The sequence below is a fragment of the Leuresthes tenuis genome, unplaced genomic scaffold (assembly GCF_036924035.1).
Source record: "Leuresthes tenuis unplaced genomic scaffold, fLeuTen1.0.hap1 SCAF_10, whole genome shotgun sequence".
In the NCBI taxonomy this organism is placed as follows: Eukaryota; Metazoa; Chordata; class Actinopteri; order Atheriniformes; family Atherinopsidae; genus Leuresthes; species Leuresthes tenuis.
In genome coordinates, this window is record NW_027325364.1 from 13846893 (window position 1) to 13868836 (window position 21944).

Consider the following 21944-nt stretch of genomic DNA (forward strand, 5'->3'; position numbering starts at 1 on the left):
TTGGTCCTGTCAGTGTCAGAGCGGTAAGGTTCAGTAGCTATATTCAACTTTATGTATCCGAGCCTGGCACCTGTACAAATCAGCCCTGTATTTACGCTGCAGCTCCATTTAGACCACTAAAACATGGAGAGCAGTCATTACTCTGAGGTTTAGGCTGTCTGACAGTGGGATGCAGGAAAAAGACGGATGGAGCGAAGGATGAATGGGTGGGGTGTTGGCTTGGCACCAATCCCAGCTACGGATTGGTGGTTGTCTTGGTAACGGCACGTCTGACCTTATTTACCCCCTTGTACACCCCCTTGTTGTACGTGCACGGCGTTTTTTGCTTGTGCACATTTCTTTAGCCACACACACAGTCCCCGTCACTCTTCTCTGCACGCCATTTGAAACTCTTGTGCCCTCTTTTTCTTCCCTTCCCTAAAAATGTGGCCACCTCCACATAGCACAGGTAAGAGTCAATGCGACTTTGTCCTGCTGCAGTGCTGGTGGTCAAAGTAAGGCCACATTTCACCGTACAGTGCCTCCTGTGAAAAGGACAAAATAAACAGACTGCAGGACTGCACTCTGGCCCATTTACTGTACGTCGTTCACAGTAATTTCATACCTCCTAGAAAAGTCACTGGAAAGCTTATTTTAGGATCAGGCTCGACCACACAGGAGGAGTGGTGCCTATGCATGAGAGAGCTCTGCCGCAAGAGGAGATGATGGTTTCTGCAGACCTGCAGCCATATCAAAATGGTCCAGATGAATTGGTTCCCAAACAGATGGATCCTCTGGGCTTGAATCGGGCAATTTTCCTCAGCTCTGCTAGCCATAGCTATACATCCTGTTGTGCTGCTGAGTCACACAGAATGGACACGCATACACACACCAAACAGACCTATGCCATAACAGGCAGAAAATAGGGTCTGTCTTTACTTGTGGATGAGAATCCTTTTGGCCTTGAAGCAGCAGGTGGCCATATATCTGTGTGTTTTATCTGTGTCTGTAAATTGATAGGAATTTGTGGTGCCTGAGGCAGCCTGCTGATCCCCACAGTATGAATTAAGAGTAGTGTGAATGGCCTGTGCCTTCTGGTAATTTAATTGAGTCTACAGAGAAAGAAATGTGCAACCAATCACTTCATTAAGGTGTCACATATATACCCTGGCTCCGGAGAGGTAAAAATGTAGCAAGTTAACAACCCCAATTGATACTTCGTGACTGTTTAGATGTGTGCCTATGTTCCACTATCCTCTTGAGAACAGAAGTATTTTGTTTGTCTGATGGTACAGTCGTTGCCAGAGTTGAGATAAGCTTCCAGATCTTAAGGCATATTAATGCAAATGTGAGTGCTCAGAGGTTGCATGTAAAGAAAACAAATGAAGACAGTAGAGGGGGAAATGTGGCGAACAGAGTTCACATACCATCCACTTGTGAAGGTTACAAGTCACAGAACAGAAAGCAACAGTCTGGTGTACAGCACAGTTGCACATCCTGCTGACCTTCAGGAAAGCAACGACACACACTTACAAGCGCGCACACTCTTGCTTAGGCATGCCAAACAGGAAAGAGTAGATAAGAACAACAGCTCGTTCCTCTCAAGTCCATCTTTCCTGTCCATGATGAGGTATTTATCATGTGTTTGACCACAGTTTAATGAAACCAAAAGTCTAAAGACGTGGAGTCCACAGACTCTTGAGGGTGTGAGGTGGAAGGGGGTGTAATAAAAGGATTTTTGAGCCAGCTGGACAGACGAGGTGGTGGGGGGGCCACAGATGGTCATAGATGGGGGGTAACATCCTTGTTTATGTGCGTTGAGGGGAGTAAGCACCAGGATAGACACAACAGTGGTGTTTGGGCTGCGAACACAGCACAGCTTTGTGTTGGTGTGAAGGGGGGCACAACGAGGTGAGTGGGGGGTTGTCCTAATTTTGTTTTGTTTTCCATCTATGTGGAGAGAGATCAAGTAGGAGAGAAGAAATGGTGAACAGAAAGATTCGAGCCTTGTAAACTCATAGAGGTGATGAAGTCTGTTCCTCTCGTTATTTTACCTTTTTCATTCTTTTTTTTCCTCTGATCACAGGATAGCCTGTGGTCTAAGAGGTCACTGAAACTTTAGAGACCTCAAGGAAACACTGTTCTCTTTCTTCAGCAAACTATCTGACATTCATTGTCTTCCTGAACTATCTTTGGGCTCTTTTTCGTCGTTACTTCTCTCATCCTTTTTCATCAGTGATTCCCAACAGCAGATTGCTGCTATTCCCACAAAAGGCTTTCCAGGTCTGAATTTATACATCTGCCCAACATCACAATTCTTGTTTCTCCCTCATCATGATAATAATTCAGAGGTCTGCTCTCTTTGAGTTTCCCTTTAGACCTTTTTAGTAATGTGATTTAGTGCCTGGGCATCACCAACAGGAAGTGCTAAAAAACATTAATACGTCTCTTTGAAATACCAGTGCATGTGTGGAAAACTGGCACTGCTCCACAAAACTGTTGATCTGAGTGGTGGAAGCCCAAAAGAATTGGCAAAAGTTTTTATAAATGATTAGCAGAAGTATGAGGCTTCTCGGAAGGGAGATACACTGCTACATCATGACAGAAAAGAAATCACTGAGCACTCATCTGCTGGAAATGGCAGGTGGGAGAATATGTCAGCATTTTCCAGCCCCCAACCTGACGAGGTAGCTTACTGGCTAACTGAGTTGTTAATGACAATGATGTAAAGCAGTTCATTCAGGAGATTTGCCATCACAACTCACTGCAAACTATTCTCTAAATGTATTCTGGCAGAATGGAGTCATGTAAAATTGTATGGTGCAACAAAACCAATATGACTGTGGCTTCCACTTTCTTCAAAAGCTAGCCAAGACCATTTGTAGCTGGTCGAAAGCACATTTTGTCGAAGCTCATCAAAGGTTAACCCTGCATGAAAGCCCAGCGCAGATTTACATCTTAGAATGAGCTGAAGTTTTGTTGTTTTTGTTGCAGGTCTGACCTGTTCTTTTTGATGGCATTAAACTGACAACTCCATTACTGATGCTGTGAACACATTGCTTTATTCACTGAGACTAATGACTCACCTCGCAAACGCTTGTGGTAATCGCACCCATCTAAGAATACGAAAAGAAAGCTGAAATATGCAATGCTACCTCACAAAGTCAGACTCCTTGCAATCGCCAAAGATCCACCCAATGTTTTCCAACAACACTTACCACAGTGTATGTAACCGTGTATGTGTAGCCAAGTCAGGGTGACCACGGAGTGCTGTGCTCAGTCAGCATACTACCTTGAGTAAGTGGTCACCCTGCTGCGATTGAGCACGGAAAAACTGAGGCTCAACCAAGCCCTCTGGCTTCCCACCATCAATGCAAGGAACCAAAAGGCTCTTACAGGGGGCTGGTTAGTGTTCCATCACTAGCAGAAAGATTTGAATTAACACCACTGCACATACCGCATGCATTTCCTGTATTTATTCAGGAGCTACTGCATGTACAGTGTGGGCATATTATTAGCATGTTCTTTGTGGTATATTTTTATCCCCGATATTTATGTGCAGTACATTTGTTAAGAGCCCCGGTGTAGTTGGGATTCAAAGTATGCAGCTGCTGGGAACGTTCGAGTATCTGTTCTATATTCCTGAGGCTGTGTTGCAAGATTGTTGCTCCTTTAATTATTCTCTCATATTAAAGGATCAAAGGTCTCTGCCACAGTCAACCCCCTGCATTTCATTATAACTACATACACACACATCTATGCCTCTGTTTGCACACACGTTCACATCTGCAGGATATCTGCTATGTTCAGTTTTTGAATTTTGAACACAATTTCCTGTGATTATGAAGGGATAAATGTTGAAAAGTTTTTCACTGAATCATTTTATTTTCAATTCGGCTCCTCTGTAAGATTTTTCTTTATCAACCACAAGTTTGCACCAGTCCTCAGGAGGGTGTCACTGATCACCCTGTGGCAACAGGGATGGAGTATGTTTTTCTTTTCCTGAAGTACTTTCATGTCCTGCTGTGTGTGTGCGAACATTTGTCTGTGTGCCGTGAGTGCGCATGCGTATTTTTACCATGTCCCTCTGCTCAAGCCAACTGGACGCAACCAGTCCTCTTTGTTGCGTTCTCGAGGATTCTCCCACTGATAGGCTGCTCTAGTGCTCTCTTCTCAGACACCCACAGCTCCTCAGAGCTCCCACGATGCCCCTGCGCTGTCACCACTCTGCTGTTTTTTGGCTGGCAGGAGGGGAGGATGCTGAGTGTAATTAGGGCGTACCCAAACCTACCAGGGCCGGAGACGAGGAAGGGGAAGAAGGAAGGGAAGAGGAGGGAAACAGGGATGACAGGTTGACATCAGTTCAGCACACAGACTCTGTAATTGCAGGCGTGCATATGGTGCAGGCTGAGGTTGGAGGCTTGTGGGATGTAGGGGGTCAGGTTATATAGAATCTGCAGTCTCTGAAAGCAATAGATGCTGGATGAGTGCATGTCAACCAAGTGGGGAAAGACGAGGGAGAAGATGGAGTAGAAGAGGAGGATAAGGAGGAATACAGTGAAGGTTTGGACAGCGGGGGATGGGACCTGAGCTGCAAGAAGGAATCTTGAGATGAATGACGCATAGCTGGGTGTGCAGCATATTGACACAGCACGTATCTATTGTAACATGCGCACACACTTCAACCGTAAAACATTCTCTGCCTCAGAGGTGTCTTAAAAAGCACCACAGGTGGTGCGAAGAGAAACAGGCTGTGTGTGTGCTTGTGCTGGTTCACACGCTGGTTAGTGCTGGTTTAGTGTTCATCTAACCACACAATCAAAGCACCTTTCTGCTGTAATTAGCGCACACAGGTAATAGAGCTATTGGACATCGCTAGGCACAAACACACATTCGCAAAGGGGATATTGATCATGGGAAGGTGTGTTTGTCCTGAGTCCTGAGTGAAGGATGATGATCGATGGTGTCTTGTCCTGATGATAAATAGTCCATTCCTTATAGTAGCCGTTGAGCAGGAAGCAGCTTTGGTAAGACCTGCCTCCTGGGTCTCACCAGCACACACTTGAGTTTCCACTTTTCTGCTTAATTTTTTCACAAAGAAATATGCCCCCATTGCAGTGGCATTCAGTTTCATAGTCCCTATGATAGAAAAGGTGGAGCTATATTTTAGTTTTTTTCTTGTCATTTCACCTCTCATTGCTCCATCTATCTTCGATACCCTCATTTTTCTGTTTTCATCAGTTGTGTCACCTCCTCCTCTTGCTTCTCTGCACTCATTTTTCCTCCCTTTTTATTCTTTTGCTCTCTTCTTTGTCCGACTACTTAACTTGAGACTACTCTGCCATGCACCACCACCTCCACCCCTTCCCCATTCCACACTCCTTTTCCCTCCCATGTTCCCCTTCACTGACTCCCAGCATTCCCTTCCTCTCTCCTCTGCTCTGTCACCCCTCTATAAAGACTCCCACTGACGGAGCTGAACCTTCTTCCTGAGCCACATTCTGCCCCTTGTTCTCCTCTCTCTTGCCCCACGCAAAGAGAAGACCAATTAAAGTCTGTCTGCTCTCTTCCTCCTCTTCGTTGTTCTCCTCTCTGTGTGTCTGCACTCAGACTCTCTGGGGTCGCTAATTAAAACACTTTACTTTCCTTTCTCTTTAGTTCACTTAATTCACCAATTCATCTAACTTTTCTCTTTTTATTTGCATTATGTTTTCCTTTTGTCTTTGCCTTAGCCTTTCTCCACAACTCTTTATGTCAGTCTTCTGTTTTTCTCTGGGATTCTTTTCATATTTCTCCATCACTCCCTTCATTTGCCACATTTCTGCGATGCTGTAATTTTATGATTTCTTCATGTCAAATTCACTTCAATTTCTTCCCTCTTCTATTTTCCCTATTAGTTCATGTCTGGATCATTCTTTATTCTCTACTCTAGCTGACAGGGAGTCCAAATACTCAGTCTGAAAGGGCATATATTATGCAGCTCTTCTGTTCTTATTCTGCTGTCTTGTCCAGAGTTGTCATGATGCCAAAAGTCATCTTAAATTGACATTGTTGTACATGCATGTTCACTTGTAATTTGTACACACCTCCACCTGTCAGAGCTTTGTAGTAGGAGGTAGACAGCAAAGGGAGCGTTGTTTACTTTAAACTCAACTCAATTCAGTGGTGTTAATTAGCATATGAGGAATTGCCCTTTCGGTCTGATCTTCAGGAAGACTTCTTTGCTCATCTGGGAGTAAAACTGAGTTGTGATATATTAAATACCAAAACGTTCTTAGAGAGCTGAAGAACTTTGCTTCATCGTCAGATGTAATTGTGTTATATTGATAAACTATCAATCTTCTTGAAGTGCCCATATTACCCCAGGCACTCTTTGTGTTTAATCACCATCTCAGTCATATATTTCTCTGTAATTAGTACATCAAATATTAATGCTTTTGTAATTCTTTCTTCCAGGTTACTAGCAGGAGATCTGTCCGTCAAAATGAATCTCAATGATTACCTGGACATCTACTGCCCCCACTACGCCGAGAAGGGGACCCCGGGTCCTGAGCAGCCTGAGATGATGGCACTCTACCTGATAGGAGAGGAGACGTTCCAAGGCTGTGTGGAAACCAAAGGGGCCATCAAGAGGTGGGAATGTAACGCCCCCTTTGCTCCATTCGGACCAGTGCGCTTCTCTGAAAAGATCCAAAGATTCACTCCCTTCTCGCTGGGCTTTGAGTTTCTGCCAGGGAGACACTACTACTATAGCTGTGAGTACAGAGTGTGTGTGTGTGTGCGTTTAAAGTAAGGTGGTTGGGCAGTATACTTAGTTATGAAGTTAGCCTTAATGCTTAAATACTTGAATATAAGGGTTTCAATATGATTCTGCTTCCAAAACACACATCCACGTGTTGTAGTATTTCTGAGACACTTGGGGGCAGTCTCAGAAATATATGGAACGATCTGAGTTGTGGGTTGCTCTTGGTTATTTCGGTGTGCCGTCGATGGTCCTGTCGCTGAGTTCTGCAGTGGAAACGATAAAGTCAGAGGCTTCATACACACAAACATGTGTTTATGTGAATTTGACAAATTTGAGTTTTTTGCTCCTTACAAAAAAGTTTCTGTCTCCAGAGAAAGACAAAAAAAACAACCAGAACTAACAATTATTTTTGTGTGCAGCAACTTTTCTAACACCGACAAATGACCTCGTAACTTTTGTATTCTTCTTAATGTGCGGGCAAAGAAACTCACTCAAACACAACAGAGAAGATTCTGTTACTCTGCAGCAACAAGGTTGTCCCACCACTGGAGGCCAGATGGATAAAGTGAGAAAGTAACTAAAGATTTATGTACAAACATGTACAAAACTCTTCTTGAAAAGGTTAGAACCAGCACTGTCTTCTCAGCCTCTCTTTGCTACATGCCAGCAAAGGAGAGATTGGCACATATACCAGCATCAAACGTGTCAATTAGGCAACAAATAACTGCAGTTTTTTGATGTCTTTGTCCTGGCCAGAGTTTTCAAGAATATCCCTTTTCAGGGGCTGAGAACTGCATTTGATGGTGGACAATAGGCACTTTTTGTCAAAACACTTTTTTTGAGGGTCATCTACTTTGTAATTAAGTAAAAATAAGTGTTAAGATAATAAAGATTGTCCAGTGATGCGTTTTGTGCTTTCTTCCTGTCTGTAATGAAAAACGTTGTCATCAGTCCCCTCTGGTTGAACCTTCAGCCAATCAGGATTCAACCCATTTACAGCATCATATCTGAGAGCTAGACGCCGTTAGGTTTTTGCAGGACTCAAGCCCATCTGTGTTGATCGAATACCCAAAATCCTTCACTCCGCTTGCGGGGACATTGACGCAGACTGATAGAGACTGGTCACAGTAAAGACAGGGAAATAATTAATGAGAGTTTTAATGAGTTTTTAGACTTTAGGAATCAACTTCAAACTTCTTATACTTTTTTTTCCTTTTATAAATCAGCCCAAAATGGACTTTTTTGAATACTTGATGTTTCAGTTCTTCATCCCTTGCAAAGACACCTGTGTGGCAGAGAGTTTGGTGGCCAGTTAACCTCATTTGTGAGGAAAAAGAAAGTTCAAAGTTGTGTCAGTATGTTATTTTATGACCTGGAGTGTCAGCTTATGCCAATAATGTTTCTCATAAACGAATGCAGAATGGTGCAGATATGTTTTCGCAGACTTTTATACATGGTGATTTCTCCATGATACCTGCCTGCACTCACCTTCTCTCCCCACATTTATTTTAATCCACTCGAGGGAGAAAAGGGAGGGAGACACCCACACGTTGGCTTGGTGATTGTAAAAAGATTTTTTTTTTCTTATTTTTTACAACTTCTGGTGTCAGTCCAAGAGGAGGAGTACATGAAACAACAAGGCAGAGAATGAAAGAGTCAAGCGAACGCATAGTATTAAAAGGTGACAACACAGAGGCAGAGAGATGGCAAAATGTAGGTGGAAGAAATGGGGATCAATACGGGATGACAGGGAAGGAGGAAAAAAGGCAGGCAGAGAAGCCAGACGGAGGTAAAGAAGCACTGAAGAATGACAGACGGAGAAAAGAGCAAAAGATGGACACAGTCGGACAGTAGAGAAAGGGAGGGGTTGAGAAAGGGATGAGAGAGGATGGGAGAATGGAATCCACCCTGGAGGGGAAAAAAAGGGAGAACAACAAAAGAGAAGGAGAAAAGGGATGGACTTAGATGAAGGAAGAGAGAGAATCTTTACATAAATTACTGTTGTGGACCGAGGGACAATGGAGTATTGTGAGGGTATGAGAGAGTGGTTCCACACTCTCATATATGTACACACATGCACACTGGGCTATTGTGGTTGCTCATGCCAGTTCACAGAAAAGCAACAATAGGCCTTCCCCCCTGGTCAGGCCACTGTGGGCCCAGAGCGATTGTGTGTTTTTTGTCCACATCAAAGATAAGGCGTAAAGTTGGTCCAAATGTCTGGCTCTGGGGTTTGTGTGCTGAATGGGCCCGCAGCATTGGATACTGCATAATGGCATTAGCTTGGGAAAACAGTACAATGGTATTAGAAACACTAATGGCATTAGTTTGTTCAGTCTGAGCTGGGCTAAGCTCATCTCTTCCATGGAGTATGACACCCATAACCTACTCTGATCTGGTCCCTGCTAGACTCCCCAACCTGCTGACCAAAACCCACAAAGTCTCCATGTCTGGGTCCCGGAAAAACAGGAAACACCTTGACATCCTCTGATAGTCAGCTGCTCCTAACATGGAACAATTTAAGGGTACAGTAACAGAGACAAAGAGAGCTCAGTTCTTGGAAACTTAAAACCAAATACACGAAAGCACAAGCCAATTATCAGATTGTCTGTCACTACTTTGACAACACCTGTTCTGCATTTGAAAAATCCTGCACACCACAAACCCTTTTAAAGCACACAGTAAAGCACTCAGCATGGATAAACGACAAATACAGACAGAGAAATTCAGGCAGGGCAACGTTTTTAGAATTACACTAATGGCTGATAAGCAGGGTAGTAATTTACAATTCTCTGTGTAAAGCAGATACATCATTAAACAGGATGAGAGCTCTATCAGATAAACTTGATTTCCTCCATCAATTTAATGTAAGAGGCTGTATTTTGAACAGGTAAGTGTGTGCATTATGTAAAATGCTGCTAATGGTATGTCAGCCGCTTGTTTGTATGGTTGTATTAAAAGAATAGGAAATCGCAGGGTAAGACGGTGACCTCTTCAGGGATTTAAAAGCTGCTCACTGGGAGCACAAGCTCAGAAAACTTCAGCCGTGATTTCTCCAGTTTTCTCTCACACTCCTGTGTTTTGAGCATGTAGACCATGTACACTGGCATCCCTCTCCAGTTGAGCCAACAAAAATAATGTTTCTCTAAGATTTCCACCGCTGACTTCCTGTTGGCTCCCTGCACACATCTTGTGGCAAAATAAAGTGATCATGTAGTTCCTCTGGGCTTTCTAAATGTTATTGCACCTGTTGCCAATTGTTTTTCAGGATTAGTAAAGCTCAGAAAAGCTATTTTCAAATAGTTTTTTAGTCCAGTGTGTGTCACATGAGGAAGACACAGGTTTGGCCTCTACACCAAAATCGACTGTTCCTGCAGGCTTGATCATGTCAGCTATGACTCCAAACGATAACGACGAACTTAGTGTCTTAGCCGGCTTCGTGTCCCACGGTTGTAGCTTTCTGAGACACTAGAGTTGATTGTGAATTATCTTATATTTTATTGACTTTTCTCCCGACAGTTTTATTTCTACGCACATTTCCAGAAACCACTTCTTGCGAGCCACTGAGAGTTTCTTTTGGTCTCCTCAGATGGCTTGAAGAAAAGGATCGATGGTTACTAAATGAATGGCTTGTGCTTTCATCCCAGAGCCAATGTGTTGTAAATGAAATGATAAAGAAATATTTTGATGTAGTATTTAAGACTCCATGGAAATTATTCCTAATGTATTGTTCCAGTGTCTCAGCTCTTTACTCCACTTTACCTGTGGTTGCAGGCCTGGATATTTTGCTGCATTTCTGTTACATTTTCCTTCACAGCAAACTCAGGATGTCTAAACATCAAATGTCTAAATTATTGATGCAATATTTTTGTTAAACACCTGGAATCAAAGTCAAAAGTCACGACCGCAATCAAACCTCGGCTGCTTCACTTCAGATTAGTTGTTTTGGTATGCATGGCGGCAAAATTATGTAGCTATCTGAATTTTTTTTAAGGACGGTACAGTACTATTCATACAGACATTGACTCACAAATAGTTTGTTTATTGAATTATTAGTGAATTATTTGAAAGCGTTGTGTCAGTGTGGTTTTATTTTGATTCAAGCTGATCGGTTATTTTTTAGCTCAAATGTGACCTCATAAAGAACATCAATGTTAAAAGCATGGAATTAGAAATGCGTTGCTTATTAAAACCAACTTTGCAACACAGTGTTGAACTGAAATGAGCTTTGTGAGTAAAGGTTTATTGAAATTTGGAGCATTGAAACGCTCTGAACAGAAGGTTGGTGAGTGATGGACTTTTTTTTTTTTTTTGCCTTATAAATAGAAATTATGAGTACAAAGTGAGACGAAATATCTTGTGTTGTCAGCTTGTGTGTCAATGTTAGCTGCAGTTAAAGCACACTGACTACGACTTCCACATGAAGTTGTTTAGTAAAAACAGCATAAGACTGACAGGTAATGCGGCTGATGCGCGCCTGTTTTCCCACGTTAGTCATGATCACAGATGATACCGAAGCAGCTGCATTCTTTAATGGCTGCATGTGCGTTTTATGTTTGTTATTGAGCTTTGTTAAAGGAGTGCAATTCCTGGGAGTCTGTGACTTGGGGAGATGTGGTGGAGGCAAGAAAATCACCTGTTTTTCTTTCCACAAAAATAATCTGGAAACGTAGCACAAGAGTTCTTTAAAAAATGATTTTAAGGAAAGATTTTGTTCAGCCAAATTTCTTTTTTAATTCCACGTGTTAGAATCCCGAATTCAAACTGTTTGTTGGCTTTGATAAGTGAGCAGCTTATTTACATCTTGTTCTCCACAGCTCTACCCACAGATGAAGGCCCTCCTCTGCCATGTATGAAGTTGCGTGTCACAGTGTGCTGTGAGCCCAGTGAGTACACTTCTCTTTTCATCTGTTCATCCTTTCATCCTTTCCCCTTTGTACACCAAGAGACTGTTCTCCCTCTTACATCTCCACTATCAAGGCTGTAGCTATAGAATGGTGTTTAGACTCCTACTCATCCTCCCTACTCCGCCTCCTATTTCCTTCCTTCTTTAACCTTGGATGATTTGACACCTTTAAAAACTGAAGAACTTGGCTTTTAAGTCAATTAGTTTGAGGGTTTTTTAAGCATCAGTTTCCTGTTAAGCGCATCTTGCTGCATCCCTCTTTTTTTCTAACCTTCTTGTCATCCTAATTCTTCCACTCCCCATCTCTCTTTCTCAGTGTGAAATTCCCAGAGTTGATCTAATCCAGAGCCCGCCTGGAGTAATGTTAGTCTTCCAGTCCAGTGAGCTGCCCATTCCGGTTGGGAATGTTGCCCAGTCACTGTGGGAATCCCTGTACAGTTGTCGGTGTGTGTGTGTGTGTGTGCGCCTTCTATGTGAACAACCTTTTTTTTTCCTGTCTATGCTCTTTGTGTGTGTGTCTGTCTGTTTTCTTTCTGCACTTCTGCATGAGTATATGGGCCTTTGCGTGCGATCTTTGGCAGTTGAGCTTGGACGTGTATGTGTGTGTGTGTGTGTGTGTGTGTAGCCTCGCCTGCGTGTCTGAGACGTCTGTCCCAGTTCCCATCCCAGCGTTATCTGCAGGGGGCTTGTTGGGCTGTCCCAGACTGATCTGACACTTTTTATTTTTTCCCGAGAGAAACTGGTTGCAAGGTTGCTTAACTAATACCGCCCAATCTTGCAGCCTTGATTAAATACATCACTTTGGCTTTAAGGAGGAGATATAGTGGTGAGGTGGGGGTATCAAAAATGGTAATAAAAGCCACTCCATCCATCTCAAATGAATCCCTAAATGCCATCACTGCTCCGATCCAAGATAGAGCTTAATTTGCTGTTATTACCGGAGTGAAAGCTGATGACTTTTTTTATATGCTAATTATCTTGCTGTCATTAATTAGAAATACATCAGATAGTTGTTCAATGAGAAAATGTTAATGTATTCGTGACCTTCCAACAGTATTCCCTGTCAGCCAACCTGAGCCAAAAATAATCAACTTGTTTGAAATTCACCTGGATTGTGTGCATGTTGGAAGAAACGTGCACAAGCATTTCACCTTACTGATAAAATCACCTTTATTTCAGAGTAGAAAGAGAACATATGCCAGTGTTCTGTTTCCTTGACAGTTTTTTTTTTCCTCTTGCTTCTCATCCTGTTTCTTAAGCAAAACTAATCCAGACTAAATTTCAGGATCTGCGTCTCCTTGTCTTTTACCTCCACACACCACCCCCCCACCTCTCTACTCCAACCTCCCGCTCTTTCTTTCTTCACTCTTCTGTCATTCTTGAAGTGGCACTAATCCCCCCCTTCTCTCTGTCTCTTCAGCTTTCTCCTCCCTTCCTCGTTTTTTATGATCTTTCGCTACTGGAGCAAAACTAATCTAGGCACCATCCTTGGCAGTCTCTTACACATCCTCCTCCCTCCCCTTAGGCTCCGCCCCTCCTCACCCCACCACCTTCCTTGTTCCACCTTCTCTTTGTTGAACCTCTTTATCTGCTATATAGTTATTCACCGTCTCCCTTCTTCCCATTTCTCGGCTTCGCTCCATCTCTGTCGTGCACATGCTGTGCAGCGAGTGCGTTGGGATGAGCTTGCATGAGGCCGGAGAGAGAAAAGTGAATTAGATGGATGAGCGAGGAGATGAAGGAGAGTTGGAGGCTGTGTCTTGCCGGCTGTCCACGAGTGGCAGTTTACCACAGCTGTTGTTGTGTTGTTCCCTGTGGTAGCACTTCGTATTCTCCCCAGTTCCTTCCTGCTCAGGTTCCCTTTTATCTGACAGGTAGTGCTCCCTGTATGTGTGTGTGTGTGTGTGCGTGTGTGTGGCCGTCGGTGATGGCAGCTCCTGTCCTTCAGCTACATCTCTTATCTAAACTTCCAATCCTGCACTTCCCTCTCTTTTCTCTCTCTCTTTCCTTTAAACAGCAGCTTGTGTGATTAAAAGGTAGTTCCACTTTGGGATTCTCTGTTGTGGGGATTTAAATTAATTATCAGCACACTCATAAATACGAACCCCTTCACACTGGTCTGACAGAGGTGACAGCAAGAGAGTCCATCAGGTACGCTGTCATTGCTCCAAGGTCAGCCAGCCCTCACTAGTCCCTCGATCTCCTCTCCTGTGTGGGAATGTGTGTGTTTATCACCTTAATTTAACTACAGTGCACAACAAACCAGGCAGCTTAACTCCAATGACGCAGGGTTCCAAACGATGTCTAACCAGTTCCTCTATCTTTTGCTGGGCGCATTGTCGACGCATATTTAAGGTTTTGTTACGTAGTTCGGCATTGTGATGTGTATGTGGTGATATCTATTCAAACCAAACACTGTCACGCGTCACAAGTGAAAAAAAAAAGACTTTGTTGATAGGTGCTTAAGCCTGTGTTGCATCAGAAAAATATGCTGTGAATCGGCAACAGCAGACTGGTGTCATGTGAAATTTCTAGCACCCTGCAGCCCTTTGTTGCGTCTTCGTGTAGCTCTCTTCGCCTCCTACTCTGTACTTACCTTTCCTTTTTTTTTTTAAAACTGCATCTTCTCCCTAAAACTCCTCCTGTTGTGTTTATCTCTCTTCCTCCTCTTGTCGCTCTGCCTTTCTCTTTCTTAGCCATCCCACTGTGAGAAACCATTACAGACCAACTTCCATCTCTCCCTAATTGATTCCCCTTCCCTCTCCGGCTCACTTCCCCTTTTTCTGTCATTGTCCTGCTGTGAGCAGTCCATTACATTTATTTCAGTTTCCAGAGCGTCACTATTCTCCTCGCTTTCTTTCTCCTTTTTTTCCCCCAACCATTTCCTCTTTAATTTCTTGCGTTCCTGCCCTCCTTAACCCCCTCTGCTCTCGCTCGGCTACCTTTGTACCCCCTGAACTCGACACTCACAAGGATAAAACTTGAACAGATGTACATGCACGAGCTCTCTCGTATCGCATGCCTAAAACTCAAATTTGAACTTTCGCCGTTTTTCATCGAGTTGCGTTTAAAGTTTGCGGCTTTTGTTTCTTTTTCGCAGTTTTAGTTAAATTTGTGTTTTTGTGCTAGCAATCAGAGTTGGTTAGCATTAGCCCTTGAATGTATAAAATGGCGGCATGAGAGGAGAGGTGGGATGGTGGAACATTGTCTGTCTCTGCAGAGGAGCGTTCTGAACACACCCACATATACACCGTCCTACGCGCGCACACACACGTAACCATGGTTGTGCACGTACAGTTACACATGCAGCATGTCTCTGACTGCACTGCGGAGAGGGCACTCTTCTTGCAGTCACGCCACCGCGGACACCATTTTGTGGCAGAGCTCGCCATGACCAAATTATGAAGTCGAAACAAACGAATGCCGTCAACGTTCGGCTTTTGCACAAATGATGTGATTAAAGCCAGATCAAAACACACCAATCACACACAGCCGGGTAAACTGAAGGCATTTAATAGGAGCAAATTTTAATTTCCAGTTTGACAGCGAATTAAACGCACATTTATTGTTACGGCATTTTTTACGGGAGCGTTAAAACTAAAATGATATTTTTGTTTTAAAATCAAATTAACTGCCATCATTTTATATTTATTTTAAGTTAATATTTGATGCCTTTATCAGTAGTAATAATTCAACAATATATTTTACGTTTTTTAAATACTATTTTTATTATTTTATTTAATTTAGGAATTTTTTTTATTTTTAGATTCTGCACACATAATTTACAGTGGAAATTAAACTTGACATCAAAGCTAATTGGTGGATAATAATTAAATTGTATTGATAAATTGTGCTCTGTGGATGCACAACCTTTTCAGTTGAAAAATACGATCTGATTTCCATCTTTATGCTTTTTAAAAATATTTTTTCTTGCTGGTATTTGAGCGTTGTTTCAAAAGTAGAAATTGACTGTTGCTCTTGTCTGTTTGCTTTAATTTCTCCCAACAAACAGTCTTACACACATGAACGCACACATGCACACACACAAGCTCAGTCCAAGGCTCAAACCTACTATTTAATGCTTCGTTAACCCCTTGATGGTTGTTACTTGTACACAACTTGAGAGTAATTTAGTGTCATGTCAGCTGGAGCCTCATATTGTTCAGCCACACGGAGGGAGACTATCGGGTTTGGATCGGTGGTAGCTTTCCTGGCATCATCAAATGTGTGCGACTTAGGAGTTGCCAGGGTTGCAGCGTGAGAGCTGGTTTCAAGGCCGTAGATCGATTTAATAAGCGGTTGTGCAATCTCATCCTTGTTTCCTGACTCTTCTGTCGTTGCTCACTGGATTATATGAACACTTTATGTTCAGAGGTATTTGAATGGTTTTAATGCTGCTACCTATATTTTTTGTTCTTTTTCCTCATTCACTTTTAAAAGCTCTCTATTCCTCCATCGTACATCCCTCCTTTATTTTCTTTCCGCCCCTCCTGCTGAGAAAGTGACGCCCAGACACAAACACCCCCTTATGCAGTCTTTTTCTCTCCCTCCCTTTTCTTTCTGTCTGACCTTGTTTCAATCTTTCCAACCTTCTTTTATTTTATTTTTTTCAATGTACTTTCTCACTCGAGTCTCCACCACTCTCCCTTTCATCTTCTGTCCACTTCTTGGTTTCGCTCTGTCATTTTGAATTTTCTTGTATTTCCCCCCCTCTTTTTCATTTCCTGTATCCCCTCAGTATAATCTCCATCATTCTTACTCTTTCTAATTTACATAACACTATCTTTTCCTGTTGCCATGCTTCTCAAGCGCTTTTTTTGTCTGACCTTTAAAAGAATTTGCATAGGGGACATATTTAGGGTTGCACAGCCAGTCAGTACTCATTTTTCATGGCGTTAGTATTTGAGTAATGGTAAATACCTTCCCCTGGTCATTTGTCTGTTTCTTGCTCCTTTTCTTCCACAAAGCAGCAGCTTTATTGAGAAAGTTAAGCATGCAGAAATGACTCATCAGCAACTTGTTTCTTTGCTTCAACTTTATCTAAATCTTTTCTCTCCCTTTTTCTTGCCAATTACAGCATCAGAGGGTTCAAAACAAATACAAGGTGAGATGCAACATCTTATGTCTATTTATCTTTTAGCATAGGAATCTTTCTAACATGTCTGCACGCTTGCATAAAAAAGGAATCTACATGTCGAAAAATATGTGATTGTTGAATGTTTCATTCATAATTTTTGGAAATTCCTGTGTTACTTTACAAGCACCACCTCCTCGAAAGTTTTTCTACAAGAGATTTAATCCAATTCAGCTACAAGTGATGCCATTAGCCATTAGTGATGTTGGGGGGAGGAGATGTCAGACGCAAATCAGTGCTCCAATGTGACCTAAAAGTGTTGGAAGTCGTTAGGGTCTGGGCTTTGTTTAAGCCAGTCAAGTTCTCCCACAGAAACGCAAAACACACAGAGCCTTCCTCAAACTGTTGCTTTGAGTTTTGTCCCCATTGCATCCCGTGGCGTCATGTTTTCCTTGATCAGTATGGCCAAGTCCAATTCTTGAAAGACAGCCTAAGATGATAAGTAAGTCATGTCCACATACGTTTGGTTTTAGACAAATATTTTCATGCAAAGTTTCCTTCTGTGTTTCAGAAACTGTGCATCGAAGTCGAGTTTCCTCTCTGAGAGCAGCTTCACTTCCACTCATCCTCCTCATTCCCCTCTTCCTGACCACCTGATTTGTCCATCCCCATTTCTTACCTGCATTCTGTAGAAGCGGTCGCTTCGACAGTAAAGTACACAATGCAATCTGTGCTCAGACAATGAATGACGTCAAGCAATCTATGCTACAGTAAGCTATCGCAAATGACACATACTACCATGTGGTTGTTTACCTGTGAAATTCCGGAGAGAATCTTCTCCAGAACGGGTCCCCAGTGACTCAGGGACTGACACGCTGAATCACGGCGCTGCACTTCTTATTTTTCTGTCTCACCCGTTGTGCAAGTAGTAAAACAGAATATTACTTGCACAGCCAGGACTTGTCAAAACTAATATCGCTGTCTGTGCCAGAAAAACAGTAAGTGTCAGGACATGCTTGAACAAAGTTTTTTTTACCTTTTTATCTTTCTCATTTCGTGTCTCATCTTTTAGCTTTTTGACGTTGCATCTACTTCTTTTTGAGAGCCTGCCTCCAGTAAAAAATGGCCAAATAAACACACACTATTGTACTGAGTGGCTCAGGTCGGAGGTCAATTACTGGGGCACTTTTTTATATGATATTTTGTACATGGACAGACTCATTTTTACCTGCCTCATTTGCATCAGAGCCAGATAGTTGTGTTCTACTTTTGTTACTTATAAGAATTGTAAGATAAAGACATTTTGGGAGGAAATTGGCAATACTGTGAGGATGGGCTGCTGCGCCCCCTGCTGGGATTAAACTGGTTGTACTGGAGTTGTACTGGGTTGCCTGTAAGGCCATAAACTGGACATCATATTTTGGTTCTGTACAGTAATAACCAGACATGGGACAGAGTTCGTCATCCCTGACTGGCCACCCTGTCTTTGTACCATTCTCCTTGCTACAGAACAGAGGGGTTTATGGGTAAATGGAATGCATCAGCTTGCTTCGCTTCACTGAAAACAGTGTGAAGGCTGATTCGTCGATTCTGCTGTTGACATGCTAGATGTGCAAATATGCACATAAGCTTTTTGTTGTTGTTTTATACGATATCCTTGATCTTACCTTTTGATGTATAGTTGATATTCTGTATAAGTCAGTCATAATAACTGTACACTGTAATTGTGTATCATACCAAGAATCAATCTCTTTAATATTGCTGGTATATTTTCACCACGTATCCTACAAGTTTCTCAAGTTAAGGGTTTGATTGTTGAATTTATTTCCTTTTTTTCTGAAAAAAATAAAATAATAAAAAACAACATGAAACGGTTAGACAAATTTATCCCAAATATAAATGAATAAACCAGCGACCTTACAGTTCCTGTATTTTTCTGATTTATTTTATCTTTTATTTTGAAATTAGTGATAAAGTAGGTGTGTATGGTTTCTTCAAAATTAAATGAAGTTTATGTATTTATATTGTTACATTTTAATTATATCCTCACACTGTTTGAATGGTTTTTCCTCGGGAAAATCTAAAGGTTAACTGTAAAGTTTATTGTTTGCTTTAAAAACAACACCTTTAGCACTTAATATATATTTTCCTCAAAATATTAGGGTGTCAAAATTCTGTAAACCACTCCAGTAATTTTTTTATTATTATTATTATTATTGTTTCCAAAATGGATGATCAAACCAATCTTTTGTTGAACACTTTCTGTTTTGTCATGTAAAGTTTTTCATTCATGTAGTGGTAACATTTTGGGTTGTTTTTTTTAAACTTGTCATGTGTGTAATTCAGTGTCTGGTTTCACATTTTAGTGAAGAATGTAGCTTCTTCTGTGAAGAGCCAACTGCAATCTGAGCCTTTTTTTTTTTTTTTTTACGTGGCGGGACAATTAAATAAAAACTATTGCATTCAAATGCTTTGAGTCACTTATTTTGTTTATTCATTTCCAGGTTTAAAACATATTGATTCTCTTATGTAACCGCAGGTGGCTGTCAGAAGTCACACACATAAACGCCACTTTATTTCTGGAACACACACATTCAGTGTTGTACACGGGAGTGTGGAGATAAGGAGCCTTCGGGGACTTAAAATGACCTTGTGGTGTAAGAGGCCGTTGTAATGTGAGTAACCTAGTGGAATATCGAGCCGGCTTTTTATCTATGGGCCGCCAAGGCCTGATAAGACTGATCCCCAATGGACTCCCGGTATTAATAGACTCTCAAGCATCATTGCCAATACATTGACCTTAAGGTAGTTATTTTCTGTCAACATGGGGCTGAAGTTCAATACAGCCCAAAAAGAGATGGTGTTTCTTTATGTTTTAAATATAGAAGTGTACATCCAAATAAGCTGTAAATGCATTTCCATTTATATAGGCTGTAATGTAGAACGTCTTGTGAAGCCAGAGAGGCAATTTCCTGGATAATGGGGCTAATGCTCCTATTTCATGGTTTATGATCCCTTCTGATGACATGTTTGTCACTGTTGAGGCATGTTGTTGTGAAGTGGCTTTGATTCTGACCTTCACATAAATTTCCAAAGCCCATGTTTTCATTCTTTTTTCCATTGTGAAATGATGAAGCGAGCGTGCTGAAATCGGCAGAAACGATGGATGTTTTTAGAGTTGTGTAAAAGGAAAAGGACTTTAAAAGAGTAACGGTCCACCCTCCTCCTTGTGTGTTAAACTGTGTGGCTGTTTATTCCAGCAAAAACACGCTCAGGTTTGACTTTTTTTTTATGCTGTTTGATATAGTTTTGGTTTAATCTTTGACTTTAGACAGGAAACCCTGGCAACATTCTGTCGAAAAGTACATGTCTGATATCTGCAGTATTTCTCTGTTGAGTCTTGTTGTGTGTTGATGTACCAAAGCTGGAACTCAACTCAAGCCCCAAAACAAACTTCATAATTATACACACACGTTGCCATATAATATAAATTTAGAAGATCGTGAAAATCCAGCGTCAAAGTTTCCTCTGAGGTTTTTTGGGATGACTGCGATCATAAACAATTCCTGCTGTGGCAAAGTCGGCTTTTAACTACAAAAAAAACCCAAAGAAAAAATCTATACTGCGTATCCATAGAGCAGCTCTCCAAAACAAAAAGCATTGTAATTGCAGTGTATCAAATTCCAACACAGCATAATTCTGTTGTTGAAAGTTTGATTATATTTGATTGCACCCTGGCTGAATATTCAAGGAGGAGATTATTTGTGTTGATTACATCTTCCAAAAAAAGAAAAAAAAGGACAAACAATCCTTTTCTTTATTGCAAATTACCTCTGCATGTGTAACAATTCCAATTAACCCCAATGTGCACTTTTCAACAATGTGGTAAAACTTTTCTCAAGTACTTTTTATAAACGGGGACGTTTTTTTCTCTCTTTTGGTTTCTTTGTTTGAACACTTATCAGTTGAAATGCTTTTCATTCAACTGAATCATTTTGTCAAGAGTGAGACACTTTTGCTGTAGTTTCAAATCACTGTAACATTTTCCCCATCTTTTCGCCTATTTCTCATGTTCCCAAATATGACACCTCCACTCAAAAAATGTGCTTGCGTATGTCAATATCGGTCCTTTTGGATGTTTGATGTTCACTAACGATGTACGAACCGGGTCAAATTCTTCCTCTGAAAATCCAAAGCTTCACTGATCTCATGTAAGACCAAGAGTTTATAGGTCCCATAGCATAACCCTTCATAACATGTAAACATATGTTTCACATGTGCTCAGAAAGCATATTTAAAAGTGGAAGCTCAATATACCACACAGATCACTGATTGCTACATTCATGCAAACCTCCTGGTTTCAGCCTTGTTTCAGTCTCTGCTGCATGAAAAACAAATGAGCTCCCTCTGGCCACACCCCTCTCTGGAACAGCCGGCATGTTCACAATTATGTGACCAAACCATAACTGTTCTGAACATAGATTACCATTTCCGAAAGTGTTTGCATCATGATCATTTCATATTCTCGTGTGTCACTTCTAGAGGCAATGTGATAAAATGGATAAGAGCTTAAAGTCTGGACTGTACACGGCAATAATTCACTGAGGACATGTACATGACACCAAAAAAATTCTAAATTGAAAAGATGAAATGAAAAATGTGATTACGTTAGTCAGACTTTACAAACGTAATCCGGTAAGTCCCATCAAAATTGCTCTCAAAACCAGACTAACAGACTCGTATATTGCAGTTGGGGTTTCAATGAGATACGCTCAAATGGGCCCATTTGCCCAAACATGCTCCAAAGCTTCATTTTTTTGTAAAAACATTAAAGCTGAGGTGTATTTTAATACAGTTTCTCAATAAATCTGCTCTTATTCACCTTTTTTTTTCTTGTCAGGTGTTTAAATATGTCAGAAATTGAGACTGAATATTAGTCCATGAAGGCTGAGTTTCAACTCCTGTTCACTTAAAGCATTTGCAGGTTGCTGCTAATAAAAATTCTCCTGATTTTACTGTGTCGTCTGATAAAATTACCAACAAAGTGACTTAAAGACAAAGTCTGAGCAGTGAATTTGGCTCTACTTACAAGTACGATGACCCCCCCCACAGGGAGTCAGAAACTGTTCAATGTCTAGGGCGTTTTTTTCCCACAGTCCACGGTGTTGCGGCGTCCGACATGCTGCAGTGGATAACTTGATTCCTCTCCTGCGCATGTACACTGGGACAAAGATGGTGGT

At 41.6% G+C, this 21944-nt stretch overlaps 1 protein-coding gene across 1 annotated transcript in view; it reads left to right on the forward strand.

Annotated features, from left to right (window-relative positions):
* efna4 (ephrin A4) overlaps positions 1–18555 on the forward strand; it is a 30993-nt gene extending 12438 nt beyond the window's left edge. Inside the window, exons 2-5 of the mRNA XM_072394236.1 lie at positions 6436–6734; positions 11542–11610; positions 16708–16734; positions 17276–18555. Of these exons, the coding sequence (XP_072250337.1) occupies positions 6436–6734; positions 11542–11610; positions 16708–16734; positions 17276–17361 (481 nt within the window). The 3' untranslated portion in view covers positions 17362–18555. The remainder of the gene's footprint in view (positions 1–6435; positions 6735–11541; positions 11611–16707; positions 16735–17275) is intronic.
* Positions 18556–21944: the final 3389 nt, after the last annotated feature.